The sequence below is a fragment of the Myodes glareolus genome, chromosome 1 (assembly GCF_982192425.1).
Source record: "Myodes glareolus chromosome 1, mMyoGla1.1, whole genome shotgun sequence".
In the NCBI taxonomy this organism is placed as follows: domain Eukaryota; kingdom Metazoa; phylum Chordata; class Mammalia; order Rodentia; family Cricetidae; genus Myodes; species Myodes glareolus.
In genome coordinates, this window is record NC_142026.1 from 72,398,069 (window position 1) to 72,413,577 (window position 15,509).

Consider the following 15,509-nt stretch of genomic DNA (forward strand, 5'->3'; position numbering starts at 1 on the left):
GAACCAACCGAGGTTCACAAGTGGGGGATGCATGAGTGAAAAGATACATCCACGTGATGGAATACTAACTAGCCAGCCACAAAACGTCCAGGCAAAGGACGAAGAGCAGCAGATGGTAGAACCACTCTTTCTATACATAAGTATGGATTTATTTTTCAAAATGGAAACACCAAAACGTTGACAATGACTGTCTCAGGGTTGAACACACGAGATGGGACTGCGGGGTGACTTTTATTTTTTTGTGCTTGTATTTTCCAGAGTTTTTATTGTGATTGTATTTTGCATGACACGTTTAAAAACAATAATAAACACTATTTTTAGAATGAGAGAATATTACTCTCTGTCTCACCCCACCGGACATGTGCCACAAGAAGAAAAGGTCTCAGAATGGAACAAGAAATATTGTTACTCGAGCTCATGTTCTGGGCCATGCTGAGCCTGGATTTTTTTTTTTTTAACTTAGACAATTGTCCCAGATCCTCACAACAGGCCTTGTTTTATAAAAGAGAGAAATTGAGGCTCCAATGGGAGGAGTTGATTTCTGCAGGGATTTTGTTTTATTTTGTTTTTGAGTCTTATCATGAGGTTCTGACTGACATGGACCTCACAGAGATCTGCCTGCCTCTGCCTCCTGAAGGCTGGGATTAAAGATGTGTGTCACCATGCCCAGCTTGTTGCTGTTATGGTCACATAGGTAGTTGACCTATGTTGTGGTGGTGCTGGGATTGAACCTAGGGCCTTGTGCATGCCAGACAAGTATTTTACCACTTAACTACAACCCCAAGCCCTTGGTTTTATTCATTCATTCATTCATTTATTTTGAGGCGGGGTATTGTTATAAAGCCTAGACTGGCCTCAGACTTATAATTTTCCTCACTCTGTATCCCTAGCGCTGGGAATACAGTTGTAGTCACCATTCTCAGTCATGTTGGCCCTTTCTTTACAGTTCACTGTTCAGTTGATGTGAGATCACGCAAACACACACACACACACACACACACACACACACACACACCTCATTGGGAAACTGAGGCTCAGCATGGCGCTGGGTCTTGCTGAGGAGGAGGGACACTGGCAGAGCTTGGCCTGTGAGTCAAGTCTTTGGGCTAATGGTCCCTGTATAGGTACTAACAGACCCCTATGGGGTGTCTGTGTCTCCACTATTTTGGGTCCAGGAGAGGGGATGCTCTGATGGAGTCAGCCTATCCCAACTTTGAAGACTCCATATTCTGGAAGGATGTGGCCTCTGGACAGTTCCCAGGAAGCAGACTCTTGCTGTCTAGTGAGGTCACAAAGCCCCTATCAAAGGTTCCTCCCACGGCCTAGAGCTGACTACCTCTCTGCAGGGCCATGGCCATACCAGAGTCTCTCAGCCCTGGGGACACTCCACTTTCTGTCACTGCCGAGCTCCTGACATCCTTGAAGCCCAGGGGTCCAAGGCTTGTGGGCTGGGGTGGGTCCTGGGTCCCTGAATCTATACACTTTCCCCTGCTGTTCTGACAGCCGTCATGAAACGGCTGTTGAACATTCGGCGAACCCAGCCTCCCCAGGACCCCCAGAAGTGGGTTCCCATTCTTGGGGAGCTGCAGAAGACCCTCCAGAAGGGCGAGTACCTGCCCCTCCGCCCGCTGCCCATGTTCGAGAGTAACTTTGTCCAGGTCCCCGGCTCCTTGCGCCCCGGGAAATGGGGGAGGAGGGTTGAAACACAGGAAGAGAGAGGGGACCACCCCCCAGACTAAGTGGGTTTGAACGGGGATTTGGAATTTGAACTTCTGTAGGTAGGAAGTGGGTTTGGAAAGAAAGGAGACTCTCAGGTGAGGGGATGCTGGAGGCATGTTGGAGAGAGGACTGGTCCCAGCCCTGCTCCCTGGCTGCCCCAGGTGACCAATCATGGGGCTCCTGCATTCGTGCACCACAGAACCAACAAGCTGACTATGGGTGTAGCGGCATCCTTGCCTGGTCTAGTACTGCCTGACATTCTCTTGCTTGCTCGGCCCCAGGAGGGCAAGGATTGCTCCAATCTCAACCTGACCAGGTATGTTTCTCCTCGTTACTTGAGCTCTACCCCCAGCTAGTCCACTCTCCACATTACCTGGGCACTAGCTACCCGGGAGGTCTCCCACCTCCCGCAGGATGATCCCACTAGACCTTGCCCACCTCTATGTCCACGATCTGCCCTCCTGGCGCCTGAAGCTTCGTCTGATCACCGGCCGCTACTACTACCTGGAACTGGATGCCCCTGATCACGAGCTAGGCTTCCTGTTTGACCGCTGGATTCGCCTCATCAACTTGCTTCATGAACCTACCGTATCTTGGGCACCCAGGGCCACGAACATGCCCCCCCTGGACACGCCCCTAGACGGAGCGCCGGCCTCCACCTGGCGCCTTCAGGTGGGATTCAATGAGGCGGGATTGGAGACCACTGTCCTGATTCCACAGAGAACAGAGGACCCATTGTCCAAAGCTTGAGGGGTGGGGTGGACAGGAAAAGGTGCTGGGTTCCTAGAATGCTGGGTCTGAAGGGAGGGTCTAAACTCATGGGACCAAGGAAGGAAAGTTGGGGATGAAGTTACAGGCTGGATAGGTAGCAACCAGAAACCATGGGGCAGGGAAAAATAACTCGGTTGATAAAGAAATTGCCTTTGGAGTATCAGGACCTGAGTTCAAGCCCTCAGAACCCACATAAAAAGGCTAGATGTAGCGGTACATGCTTGTAATCCCAGTGTTGGGGAGGCAACACTGTAGATCCCTGGCCTTGCTTGAACCTACTTTGTAGACTGATTCCAGACAGTGAGGAAAACCTGTCTCAGAAGAAAGAAACTATAAAAGGTAGACAGTTTCTGAGCAACGACACTTGAGAGTGTCCTCTGACCTCCACATGCACACTCCTGTACACACACACACACACACACACGCACACACCAGAAAAAGTGGCCATGCACATACCTGTAATCTCCAATATTTGGGAGATGAAGGCAGGAGCAGGAGGCTCTAGCCAGGTATGGCTGCATGTGCTTTTTAAGCCCAGCACGAGGGAGGTGGGGCAGGTGGTTCTCTATGTGTTTGAGGTCAATCTGGTTTACAAAGAGAGTTCCAGGACAGCCAGGGCTGTTACACAGAGAAACCCTGTCTCAAAAAACAAAGACCAAAACAAAACAACACACACAAAATACAAATTTGAGGCTGGTATTCCTTCAACTCACTAGCCTCTTTCCACTCTCTTTTGTGTGTGTGTGTGAGCATGGGTACACACTGGGGTGCCGCTTCTCACCTACCATGTGTATCCTGGGGAGAAAATTCAGGTCATCAGACGCAGCAACGGGTGCCTTTACCTGCTGTGTCTCTTGGCACTCCTTGGCCCTACTTCCCATTCTTGGGAACGATTTCTATTTTTTTTCCTTTTGGTTTTCTGAGACAGGGTTTTTTTCTCTGTGTAGACCTGACTGTCCTGGGACTTGCTTTGTAGACCAGGCTGGACTCGAACTTACAGAGATCTGCCTGCCTCTGCCTCCCGAGTGCTGGGATTAAAGGTGCACACCACCACCACCCAGCAACTTCCAATTCTTATTTTTTTTTAAGAAAAAATAAGGCTCATGCATGTAGTTCCCAAGACTTGGGAGGCCGAAGCAGGAGTATTGTAATGAATTTGAGGCCAGTCTAGCTACGTAGTGAGTTTCAGGTCATCATAGGCTTTAGGGTGAGATTCTGTGTTAAAACAAAAACAAAAGCCAAAGGAAGAGCTGGAGTGGCAGGTGAGCCCATTAAGGACTTACCTTGCAAGTTCAAGAATCTTAATTGTAAGCCGGGCGGTGGTGGCTCACGCCTTTAATCCCAGCACTCGGGAGACAGAGGCAGGCAGATCTTTGTGAGTTAGAGGCCAGCCTGGTCTACAAGAGCTAGTTCCAGGACAGGCTCCAAAGCTACAGAGAAACCCTGTCTCGAAAAACCATAATAATAATAATAATAAATAAAATAAGAATCTAAATTGTACCCTGTCTCCAAAATTCATGTACAAATGCTAGGTATGAGGCAGTAGGAAGGCTCAGTGGGTGAGAGCACCTGCCTCCAAGTCTGTCAGCCTGGGTTGGATCCCCTGTCCCACATGGTAGAAGGAGGAGAGAGGCAACTCCTAAAAGCTGTCCCTTGACCTCCAAAGACATACCATGGCATGTGCACTGCCCCTAAATAATAAATAAATGCAATAAAAATGCTAAGGGCAGCGTAAGGGAGCACTTGGGAGGCAGAGGCAGGTTAATCTCTGTGAGTTTGAGGCCAGCCTGGTCTACAAAGCAATTTCCAGAACAGCCGGTACTGTTACACAAGAGAAACCCTGTCTTAAAAAAGCAAAACAAAACCAAAAAACCAACCGGGCGGTGGTGGCCCATGCCTTTAATCCCTGCACTTGGGAGGCAAAGGCAGGAGGAAACCCTGTCTCAAAAAACTAAAAAGAGAGAGAGAAAGATAGAGAGAGAGAGAGAGAGAGAGAGAGAAAGAAACACAAAACACCCAAAACAAACAAACAAAAAACCCAAAATGTTAAGGGCCTGGAAAGGGAAAGGAGGTTCAGTGGTTAAGAGCACATACTGTGGGCGGTGGTGGCACATGCCTTTAATTACAGCTCTTGGGAGGAAGAGGCAGGAGGACCTCAGGGAGTTCAAGACTAGCCTCGTCCACAAAGCAAATTCCAGGACAGCCACAACAATTACACAGAGAAACCCTGTCTTGAGAAACAAATACACTCTGCTCTTGCAGAGAACCCATGTGTGCTGAGAACTCAGAGTGGCGCTAACCACCTGTAACTCCAACTTGAGTGTTAACCAATGGCTCTGCCCGACATTGGCTCCCACATTAACATGACATGGTATACATACATGTAGGCACTCATACATACACATAAAAAGAATAAATAGGGGCTGGAGAGATGGCTCAGGGTTAAGAGCACTGGCTACTCTTCCCAGTACCCACATGGCAGCTCATAACTGCCTGTAACTCAGGGGATCTGACACCTTCACACAGACACACATGTGGGCAAAACACAAAATGCATGTGAAATAAAAAAAATGACTAAATAAACAAATCTTAAACTAAAATAGAATAAAAATAAGAAGGGGGGACCAGTAAAAGACCTCAACAAACTGTCCCTTCTGTCCACAGGATCAATCTGGAAGCAGACTTACAGGTGAGCCACCTCTGTCAAAGGTTAGGCCACCTTCCTCTGCACGTCAGGTACCCTCTCCCTCAAAGTATGGGTGGAGTGTAAATACTTTGGCAGTTTCTCCTGCACGCCCTGGCTGAGTTCTCCTTGTCCTAGGAGCTTGCTCCACGTCACTACTCCCTGAGGTCCTTGACCCTTCTCTCTCTCTCTCTCTCTCTCTCTCTCTCTCTCTCTCTCTCTCTCTCTCTCTCTCCAGTTGAAGTGGCTCAGCGTACCTTCCCTTACAAGATATTCTCTTCTCAAAAACAAAGAAAGGCCAAGGTGAGACAGTCAGGGTTCTGTGTGTCGCGCGCATGTGTGTGTGTGGGGGGGGGGGCACTGGCTCTCCCCTGACCCTGATTCTCTCTCCTCTCTGACAACGGACAGACAGTCAAGCACACACTCAGGTCTCAGGCTGTGGGTGACTCTCTGCCTCTCATCTGGTCACAACTGAAACCTCCTGAGGATCAGATGAAAGTCACAGAAAAGAAGTAGGCAATGAGCATTTTGGGCTGGTTATATTTAGGACCCCGGCTCACACATTGCTAATGTCCTGCCACATTACTTCTGTAGATCCTACCTAGATGCCGGCCCTGACGGATCCAAAACTCTCATCCGCGTTTCTGGTATGATCAATGCCCACCCTCTGCCACCTGCATGAACCTGCTTGTGAATTTGATCCCTTTCCCAGAGGGCTCACACTTCTTTCTGCCCTACAGAGAAGGCCAGCATCACCATCCGAACCATCTTTAGCATCATCTCTGGCACGATGAACCAGGAGCACTCCAATTCAAAGGCCAGCTATTCATTAGGAGCTAGGGTCTAGACTCCAGTGTTCAAGGGAGGAGGGCTGGGCCTGGACTCCAGGGTCCAAGGGAGGAGGTTTGGGATGTGGACTTCAGGGTCCGGGAACAAAGGGAGGAGGGTGGAAAGAAGAAAGGCTGAAAGACAAGATTCCCAAGCTTTGTGTCCCCCCTGGTCCTTAGCATTCTCATCCCATCTGTCTACAGACCTACAGATCTGATTCTGAGGGAACCACAGGCCGGGGCGGTCTTATCGAGACTCCCACACAGTGTATCTCTCATGACAGCCCTGGTTTACCCTTCATCGACTCCTGTGATCACATGGACACCTTCCTGTGGACACAAGACCTTGATGAGCTCATGGACACTGAATCTACCTCGTTGTCTTCTTCCTTGTACACGTCTCCTTACCCTCCTGCCTTATACATCTTTCCGAAGTCCAGTGACAAGGACAGGCCCATAGGCTCAATGAAATACATGGGGCCACTGTCCTCCCAGAAGGCTGCGTCTGCCCCCATCACACCAGGGAAAGCACCATTCATTTTGGACCAGTCTAATAAGGTATCAGCTGAGCCAGCTCCAGCTCCGAAGGCTCCAGCCCTCCCTGCTCCAGCTCGGAAGACCCCAGCTGCACCAAGGTCAACCCAGAAGTCTTCACTCAAACCTAGTCTCTTCTCTAAGGTTCCACCTTCTGTTTCTCAGAAGCCCCCATCCATCCTTGCACCCCCACGGAAGGCCCCAGTTCTAGTTGCTCCACCCCAGAAAACTTTACCCCCAGTTCCAAAGCTTCTACAAGTACCTGCAGGTCCTCAAAAGGCCACACCCCCAAAGAAGGAACTTATAGTCCTAAATGCTCAATCTCAGAAGGCTCCAACTGTCCGGTACCAGAAAACTCCCGACTCAAGGGCAAAGGCCCCTGAGGATCCTAGCATGTTACCGGCAGGAGACATGCTTGAGAGAAAGTCTGAAGGGAAACAGGAACCTGTTGTGTTGGTGAGAGGGCAGAAGACAAAAGTGGTAGACATGAGGGCCCAGACCACCAAGAAACAATCCAAGGACATCTTGATTAGCAAAACCCAGGAGGTCACTCTGGAGGCCTTGAAGTACAGGGGCAAATCGGAGGACAGGGCCCACAAGATGAGGGAAGAGACAGCTGTGAACTTGCCTAATCTGAAGTCCAAGGAGATAGAAAAGCAGAAGAAATGGGTCTTGACCCAGGAGGTAGCTGTTGAGAGCTCCCGCAAAGAGAACAACAGGGCCTTTTCTGGGGAGGGGCTCGCCCTGGCCAAGATGATGATCATGTCCAAACAGCAGCACCTGAAGTCAGATAGCATATCTCTGCCCTCCTGGTTCTCTGTGACTTCCAGGGGGTCTGCCATATCTGTGCTGGCCGATTTGCCCTTTAATGCCAGCCAGAAGACTTTACCAGAAGGTACACAGGTAGTGGTCAGGTCCCATACTAAGGCGAAAGAGAACACACAGCACCAGGTGGAGGAGAAGCCACCTGAGAATTCGCTGAGGACTTCCAAGGAACCCATAATTGAGTTGCCAAAGACTGACAGCCCAAAGGTGGGTAAAACTCTTCAGTTTCCCACCAAGATGACTAGCTCAGGTTTGGAGAACACTTCCCGGCCAATGACACCCCTGACATCCCTGACGTCTCCCATCACCAAGACAGAGTCCTCAGTCAGGTTGCCCCAAAAGCCTGGAGTGAAACATCAAGGGCTCAAGCAGACGCAAACACAGCAGCAGCCTCTGGCTGTCGTGGGATCAACCTCAGAAGTTCTCTTGCCCATCGTCTTGGAAATAGAGAATAAGAGAAAAATGTCCGTGAAAGAGGAGATGCCGGTGGAGGAATTTGGCACCCCTCATGCTCAGGTATTTGGTATTAGCAGCTGGCATCCACTATCAACTTTAATATACATATGCATACAGAGAGGGAGAGAGAGAGGGGAGGGGGGAGAGCAGGTTCTCAAGATTGAATTCAGTCCATTGTGTATGCTAAGTGCAAACTTTACCATTGAGCCAACCCACGACTGCCATCACTAGACAGGGAGTAGATATGAAGTGTTGACTGTGTGGTGAGCATTGCCCTAAGCAGTGGGGATACAGGGCAGTGGGGATAAGGGTGGCAGAAGCAGATTATGCCACTTGGCACCTAGTGGTTAGGGATAAGGCGTGTTGCTAAATATTTGCAATGCAGAGGACAGACCTCACCACAGCACAATGGCCTAAGGTGGCCACAGCCTCAGGGCTGGAGTCATTTGTGTAAAGACATGAAAGAGGAGGCTGGAGATGTAGCTCAGATGGCAGGGTACTTCCGGAGCATGTACAGAGCCCTGAGTTGGAACCGCCCGGCCCTGAAGGAACCAAGGTGTAGTGGCCCAACACGCCTGTACTCCTGGCCATCAGGAGGTGAAGGCAAATGGACTGGGAGTCCAAGACCAGCCTTGGTTATACTTAGTGAGTTGGAAACCAGTCTGGACTGCGTGAGACCTAGTCTCCAAACAAGACAAAAAGACCTGTTGGGAAAATGGAAGCAGCGAGAGCACCTAAGGGGAAGAGAGTTCATGTAGAGCAGTGGTTCTCAACCTTCCCAATACTGACCCTTTAACACAGTTCCGCATGTTGTGGTGACCCCCAACTAACAAATTATTCCAGTGCTACTTCATAACTGCAATTTTGCTAGTTAAGAATCGTAATGTAAATATCCCATATGCAGGCTATCAGATATGAGATTCCCCAAAGGGGTCACGACCCACATGTTGAGAACCACTAGGTAGAAGGAACAAAGTCCCTGAGGCAGCAGCATGCATGCTCACTGTTCCTTTATTGAGTGTACCCTACACAGAGTCCTAACATGGGAAATGCTGTCACATGAGCCTCTGGGTGTTGGGGGGCATGCCTGAGAGCCTATAGGAACTATAGAAAAGTTTAAGGATGTTGGCTTTGACTATGAGCAAGCTGGAGGTTTGGGGTCAGAATGATTGGAACTGATGAATGTGGAAAGGGCTACGTGCTGGGCTCCAGAATGGAATGTAGAGGCAATGAATGGGGAGTGTGTTTATGTCGGAGGCCACCCAGGAGGTGATGGTGACTAGGACAAGAGAGTGTTGAGAAGCCCAGGAGTCCACAGAGACTGTCAAGGGTAAGATGACAGGGCTGCCTCATCAATCAGACATGTGACACTTAAGGAGCCATGCATCACTTTTCTCCATACTGTGAAAAAATACCAGACAAAATGAAGGAGTAGTTTATTCTGGTGCACAGGTTGAGTTGAGGGTCCAGCCCCAGTCACCCAGTCATGGTGGGAAGTTACTTCCTCTCTCTCTCTCTCTCTCTGTCTCTCTCTCTCTCTCTCTCTCTCTCTGTGTGTGTGTGTGTGTGTGTGCTTGCTTGTGCACACAAATATATGACAGTCAATGTTGGGTGTCTTCCTAGGTGACTTTCCCTTTTCTTTTTTTGAGACAGGTTCTCACTGAATTTAGAGCTTGTCATTTTGGGCTAGAATGGCTGGTCAGTGAGCCCTGGACACCCCCTGTGTCAACCCATGCTTGCTGGGTTACAGGAGTGTGCTTTCCGAAAGTTCTAGGGTCCCAGAATCAGGTCCTCATGCTCTCACAGCAGGTGGTTTACCCACAGAACCTCCTCAGTCTCGTTTTCTCATCTTCATTCAGCCTGACACACCCTGAGAGTGGGTCTTCCTCCCTCCATCAGACCCTCACAGATGTACCCAGAAGTTTGTCTCCTGGGTGATCCTCGATTGCATCAGGTTGACAATATTAACCATTCTCGATGTTGAGGATGGCTGGGATGTTTGTAGCTTCGGAGAGATGCAGAATGCAAAAGCCACAGGCAGCAGTGGGGGCAAGACAGCAAATAGAGGACTCAGAGGGGTGATTCTGAGGTCACAGGGAAGATGTGAAACAAACAGGTAATGGGGTGTGGGAGTCTAGAATTCAGGGGAAGTGATTTTGGGGAAGTGATCAGCCTGTGAGAATGTGAGATGGGAGGTCACCAACAGAGACAAAGCGAGTAGGGGGTATAATGCATGCGATAGACTGCTTGCTTGCCTAGCATTAGGTAGGAGGCCCCTGGATTTGATCCTGGCACCAAGAAAAAGTGGGTGTGGTAGTCCAGACCTAGCACTTGGGAGGCAGAGGCATAGGAAGAGGAGCTCAGGTTTCCCTTTGGCTCTGTATCAATATCAAGACCAGCCTGTACTATGAAGTGATCCTGTCTCAAACAAAGAAAATAGGAGCCCTTGCGATGGCTTAGTGTGGGTAAGAGGGCTTGTCACCAAGCCTGACACAGCCACCCACGTTCCATCCTTGGGACCCATATGGTGGAAGGTGAGAACGAAGTTCCACAAACTGTCCTCTGATCTATGTAAGCAAGCCCCAACGACATGTCACCCCCCCCTTTAATCACAGCACCCAGAAAGCAGAAGCAGGTGGATCTCTGTAAGTTAGAGACCATCCTGATCTACAGAACCAGTTGCAAGCCAGCCAGTTTCAAGGCCATGGTGAGACCTTGTCTCAAGAAGAAAAAGAAAAGTAAAAATAAAAATAATCATAAACCAAGTGAAAGAAACACTCCAAAAGCCAACCAAATAGGAGTATATTTCTACCTATGGAGACAGAAAGATGGTGGTTTAAAAGTACTTAGAAAGTCAGGCGGTGGTGGCGCACATCTTCAATTCTAGGCAGAGGCAGGCAGGTCTCTGTGAGTTTGAGGCCAGTCTGGTCTACAGAGTGAGTTCCAGGACATCTAGGGCCACACAGAGAAACTTTGTCTGAAACCAAAAATAATTTTTAAAAAGTGCTTAGAGAGGTAGGAATGGGGAATGACTTCTAATGTGTTGGGAGTGGGGTGAAGGGTGATCAAAACATTTTGAAGCTAGAAAGGAGTGATAAATATATTGACCACCTTTTAAGGTGTAAATAACAGTTGTGAAATATATGCTTTTTGAGACAGCGTTTCTTTGTGTAGCTTTGGAGCCTGTCCTGGAAATCCTTATGTAGACCAGGCTGGCCTCCAACTCAGAGATCTGCCTGGTTCTGCCTCGTGTGTGTGTGTGTGTGTGTGTGTGTGTGTGTGTGTGTGTGTGTAAAACTTCTATACTCTTGGGAACCTGTCTCTTTGCCAGTCCCCTAAAACATTCTCTGCCTTTCTCTCCCCACAGTAAGCAGCGACCCAAGGATTTAAGATAACATAATTCAGGAGACTCTATCAACAAATTGTCCAGAAGCCCATTGGGGCCAGGTACCTCTGAGACCCGGAAGATCTGGACCAGGAGGAGTGGGTCTCAGGAACCAGGAATCATCTTCCCTTTCCTCCTTCCCTCACAGGCCCGCAGGGTGCTGTGCACCCCGACTGTAAGACACAGACGACTGAGAACACCGTGTGTGATGGTGGGGAAGCCTCCCCCTCCCGTAGAGACCAGAGCTAGATAGACGTTTATATACCGGGGAGGGTGGGGCGGGACAGATGTCAGGGAGAAGCTCAGCTTTGCAGAGATTAAAAGTCTTAGTCTGAGACTCAAAAGCCCAGCCTTGGTGCCTGTTATGTGTGCGCGCTCGGGTGCACGGGGACCCCAAGGAGACTTCTGTCATGAAGTAGGGGGCGGGGCTCCACTAACCCCACCTCCACATTACAGAGGGATCCAATTGGCTGGGACTCCCAGGGGGCCAGCCAATCCGACCTCAGGGTCGTATTGCTCCTGTGCTCTTGGGACCAGCCCTCATTCTCGAGCTAAAGGCACCGGTGGATCCCCGCAGCCCTGGTATTCCAGCTACGTTCAGTTTGTCCATCTCAGTGTGGTGAGGCCAAGGTGGGTGAAGTTTAGAGTGGGTCAGGATCTGGGAAAGGTCGGAGCGAGGGGCGCCCCTTAGGACCCACGGAGCCCCGGACCCCTTCCTGCAGGAGCTGACCCTTGCGTGGATGCTGGATGTAGAAGCCCAGATGCCCCCTTTGGGCCAATGGAAAACGCCCCCCTTCGACCCGCGCTTCCCTAACCAGAACCAGACGCGTAACTGCTACCAGAATTTTCTGGGTGAGACCGGTTGGGCCCGATTAGAGGGGAGACCCCCCACCTGGAGACCGTTGAAATGGGAGGCTGGATCGTGGCCTGAAGGGGCGGGGCCTGCACCGAAGTGGGTGGGGCTGAGCCGTAAAGGGGCGGGTCCTGGAGTGGAAGAGGTCGCCTGATGGAGGCCATGAGATTGCCACCCTAGGGTGAAATGGACTGAGCCAGGAGAGATGGAACCTTGTCAGTAAAGGGCAAGACCAGGAGTGAGGAGGTTAGGTCGAGAGAAAAGCAGCGGGGCCTGAGGTCAAGGGAGGCACCTGATGTGGAGCTGGCTGGAACTGGGTCCTGGAGGGGCAAGGTGAAGCAGACAACCAGAAGGGACTGGACCTTGTCAGGTGGTAGAGCTCAGTCAAGATGGGAATTTGGGGGAAGGGGGAGTCTACAGTGGGAGGAGGAACCCGATTGGTTGGAAAGAGTAAGAGAGTAAGACTGAGTCCTAGGGTGGGTAGGATGGGGCAAATGTCTAGAGGGGCGTGACTTGTCTCATGACACTCCCACCCCCACCCCGAGGCACTCTGCAGACTATCACCGGTGCGTGAAGACCATGAACCGCCGCGGGAAAAACACACAGCCCTGCGAGTACTATTTCCGCGTGTTCCATTCACTGTGTCCCATCAGCTGGGTGAGAGGGCGGAGCGAGGCTGGTGGAGAGGGTGGTGAGCTCAGACTCAGGCTGAACAGATGCTGGAGGGCTCCCTCTGCTTCTCCAGGTGCAGCGCTGGAATGAGCAGATCAAGCAGGGGACTTTCCCGGGCAAAATCTGACTGTGGACTTGAGCGGTGCTTCCCTTGAGACATCATCCGCCAGTAACCACTGTCCTCTCACCAAGCCTCAGCCTGGGTTACCCATCTCCACTCTTCCTCTACGCCACAAATAAAGCTATGATGCTGCTATTGTTTGCTTGTTTTCTTTCTTTTCGGCTCTGTGTTTTTTGAGATAGAGCCTCTCTCACTAATCCTGGAACTCACCGATGCGCGTGACTAGCTGGGATTCTCTTGTCTCTGACTCCCCAGCACTGGGATTACAGTCATGGGCGCTGAACCAGGCTTTTTATGTGCACGTTGGGGATCCAGACTCAGGTCGTCATGCACGCATGGCAAGTGCTTACTGGCTGAGACCCCTAACACCTTTTGATCAAGGGGGCAAGGAGGAGGATTGCTGCTTCAGAGTTAAGGCAGTCAAAATCAGGTAGATAGAAACAAGCTTGGAGGCTCTTGGGTTCTGCCTGTGATCACGAAGTCAAGATCTCAACGTTTAAGATAACCCGTGCCTTTAGTCCAGCACTCCAGAGGCAGGAGCACGTGAATCTCTGATTTTGAAGCTAGCCTGGTCTACATAGTGAGCTCAAGGCCAACCAAGGCTACAATACACAATGAAACCCTGACATGCCCCCCCCAAAAGTCACAACTATAACAAAATCTCTTCCACCTACAGGGTGTCCTGTCTGTCAATCACGACACCTACCTGCTACCCTTCTTCAAATGTCCACATCTCAACCTCCTCTTCTCCTGCCTGGGCCATTTTGGCTATCATACCTATCCATCCAGTCCCTGGTCCTGAGGAATCTATTCCATGACTCAGTGCTGATCCACTATTCCCTAACCACTCTGCACTGACACTTTATCAGCTTCCCACCATGCCCTACCTCCACTGGTCCCATTTCCCTCCAAAAACATCCTGTCCCCACCACAAGAGCTCCCTTGTCCCAACAGGGTCCCAGAGCATTTCCCACCCTTCAGCAGCCCTACAGTCCAGCACAACAGAATCCTGATTCAAAAAAGAAAAAAAAAGTATGAATAAAATATTCATGTGTGTACACACACCCCTTAAGTGCCTAGTGCACATGGGGGCTAGAAGTGGGCCTCTGATCTTCTGGAACTTAGAGCAGCAAATGTTCTTAACCACTGTGCTATCTCCAGCACCCTACCTGCTTTGATTTCTAGTGCAGGTCTACCCCTGTGCTCATATGGGGCCATCTGTCCCTTTACAGGTGACACTCCAGTTCTCCCGCCGATCCCTTCAGCACACAGCACTTTCATCTTAATCATTCTTTGATCTTGCCCATTTTTTTTTCCATTTATCAACCAAATCACTTTGGTTCCAGTTGCTCCTTGGCCTATCTTCCAATCTTCCACCTTTCTGTGGACAGGTTTATGTAGCCCTGGCTAGCCTTGAACCCACGGAGAGCCATCTACCCATCTGCCTCCTGTGCACTGGGGTTAAAAAGGGCACCACCACCCTGCCCGGTTGACTCCCAGGCCCCTTTTTACTGGAGTAGGTGGGTGGGTGCTGGTGAGAGGTGGCCGGAAGACGGCATCAGACGTCCTCGAGCTGCAGTTCCTGGGTGGAGATTATAAGCAGTCTGATGCCAGGCCCTCTGGAGAAACACCAGCCTTCTCTCCATCCTGAAGTCACCATTTGCTTCTTTATTATACTTTTAAGTCTCCAGTAGCCAGGATAGCCTTGAACTCTTAATCCTCCTGCCTCTACTTCCTATAGCCACCAAGCCTAGCACCAGTAATCTTTAAGAGCCAGAGGCCTCCAGGCCGGCTGTGCTAGCACCTGCCCACAGCTACCAGCCTCTTGGCTAGACCTGAAGTAATCTTCAAACTCTGTCTTAGAAGGCCTCATGTGACATTTACCTCCTTGTCACCTTCCTGAATGACCAACCCGTTTCCCTAGCTGTAAACCAGTCGGCTCAGAGTCCCGTTATCAGAAGCCGGTCGGGGGTTCTGGCTCAGTGGACTGGCTGGTCCCACCCTTGGTTGAACTGTCTGTCTACCACCTGCCCCGTGGGGGGTATGGCTCAGCTCTAAGGACTGGTTGGTCCCACCCTTGGATGACCCGTCTGTCACCTGCCCCAGAGGCTGCTACCACTCACCAAGGACACGCCCCAGATGGCCTAGGATGATTACACCTAGACCTTAGCCTCAGAGTGTCTGACCACAACCAGAGATGGACAAGGAAGTACAGGGTGAGGACAAGGCTACAGGAATATTCTGGTCACTCACCATCCTCACAGGCAACACTGCTGATAAGACAGCAACTAACCAGAGGACTTAATGACGTCACCCAGTTAAGTGGCTGGAGCACAGGACCATTAGCTGTGCAGCCACCTTTGTCCTGCCCAGAGACCTGGGTCTGAATCCATTTTCTCCCAATGTCCAGCTTTCCTCCACCTCTTCTCCTTTTCAGGTCCATAATACTCCCTGCCATGGTCACTTGACTATTTCCTGTCTCTTTCCAACACTTTTAAAACTGAAACTCACGGGGCTGGAGAGATGGCTCAGCGGATAAGACCACTGGTGGTTCTTCCAGAGGACCTGGGTTCAATTCCCAGCACCCACATGGCAGTGGGTTCACAACTGTCTGTGACTCTACCTTCAGGGGCTCTGAGACCCTCACACAGAGGTACATGCAG

At 50.5% G+C, this 15,509-nt stretch overlaps 2 protein-coding genes across 4 annotated transcripts; both read left to right on the top strand.

The window, feature by feature from the left end:
* The first annotated feature begins 1,314 nt into the window (after nt 1-1,314).
* On the top strand, nt 1,315-11,525 carry Garin5b (golgi associated RAB2 interactor family member 5B). 2 transcript variants are annotated; one of them, XR_007230593.3, is made up of 11 exons: nt 1,315-1,658; nt 1,881-2,035; nt 2,133-2,391; nt 5,155-5,179; nt 5,412-5,476; nt 5,582-5,685; nt 5,768-5,820; nt 5,914-5,990; nt 6,205-7,875; nt 11,183-11,262; nt 11,349-11,525. XR_007230593.3 is itself a non-coding variant. In XM_048427008.3 (10 exons), the coding sequence occupies exons 1-10, from the start codon at nt 1,509-1,511 to the stop codon at nt 11,183-11,185; spliced, it is 2,562 nt and encodes an 853-aa protein (XP_048282965.2). In that variant the 5' UTR covers nt 1,315-1,508; the 3' UTR covers nt 11,186-11,525. The 2 variants fall into 2 exon arrangements, 1 of the variants encoding a protein (XP_048282965.2); XM_048427008.3 differs by having other exon boundaries at nt 11,183-11,525.
* Nucleotides 11,526-11,691: 166 nt separating this feature from the next.
* Nucleotides 11,692-12,982, top strand: Cox6b2 (cytochrome c oxidase subunit 6B2). 2 transcript variants are annotated; one of them, XM_048427009.2, is made up of 4 exons: nt 11,696-11,830; nt 11,923-12,052; nt 12,610-12,710; nt 12,799-12,982. In XM_048427009.2, exons 2-4 carry the CDS (start codon nt 11,941-11,943, stop codon nt 12,850-12,852), a joined length of 267 nt encoding a protein of 88 aa, XP_048282966.1. In that variant the 5' UTR covers nt 11,696-11,830; nt 11,923-11,940; the 3' UTR covers nt 12,853-12,982. The 2 variants fall into 2 exon arrangements, with proteins under 2 accessions (XP_085548676.1, XP_048282966.1); XM_085692550.1 differs by having other exon boundaries at nt 11,692-11,830; nt 12,610-12,982.
* The last annotated feature ends 2,527 nt before the right edge of the window (nt 12,983-15,509 follow it).

Excerpts from the sequence above, each read along its gene's own strand:
- Garin5b (XM_048427008.3), top strand. The coding sequence starts at position 1,509 with ATGAAACGGCTGTTGAACATTCGGCGAACCCAGCCTCCCCAGGACCCC. Across the intron at positions 5,686-5,767 it reads ATGAAAGTCACAGAAAAGAA|ATCCTACCTAGATGCCGGCC; the intron begins GTAGGCAATGAG and ends TTACTTCTGTAG. Across the intron at positions 5,991-6,204 it reads AGGAGCACTCCAATTCAAAG|ACCTACAGATCTGATTCTGA; the intron begins GCCAGCTATTCA and ends ATCTGTCTACAG.
- Cox6b2 (XM_085692550.1), top strand. The coding sequence starts at position 11,941 with ATGCTGGATGTAGAAGCCCAGATGCCCCCTTTGGGCCAATGGAAAACG. Across the intron at positions 12,053-12,609 it reads CTGCTACCAGAATTTTCTGG|ACTATCACCGGTGCGTGAAG; the intron begins GTGAGACCGGTT and ends GGCACTCTGCAG.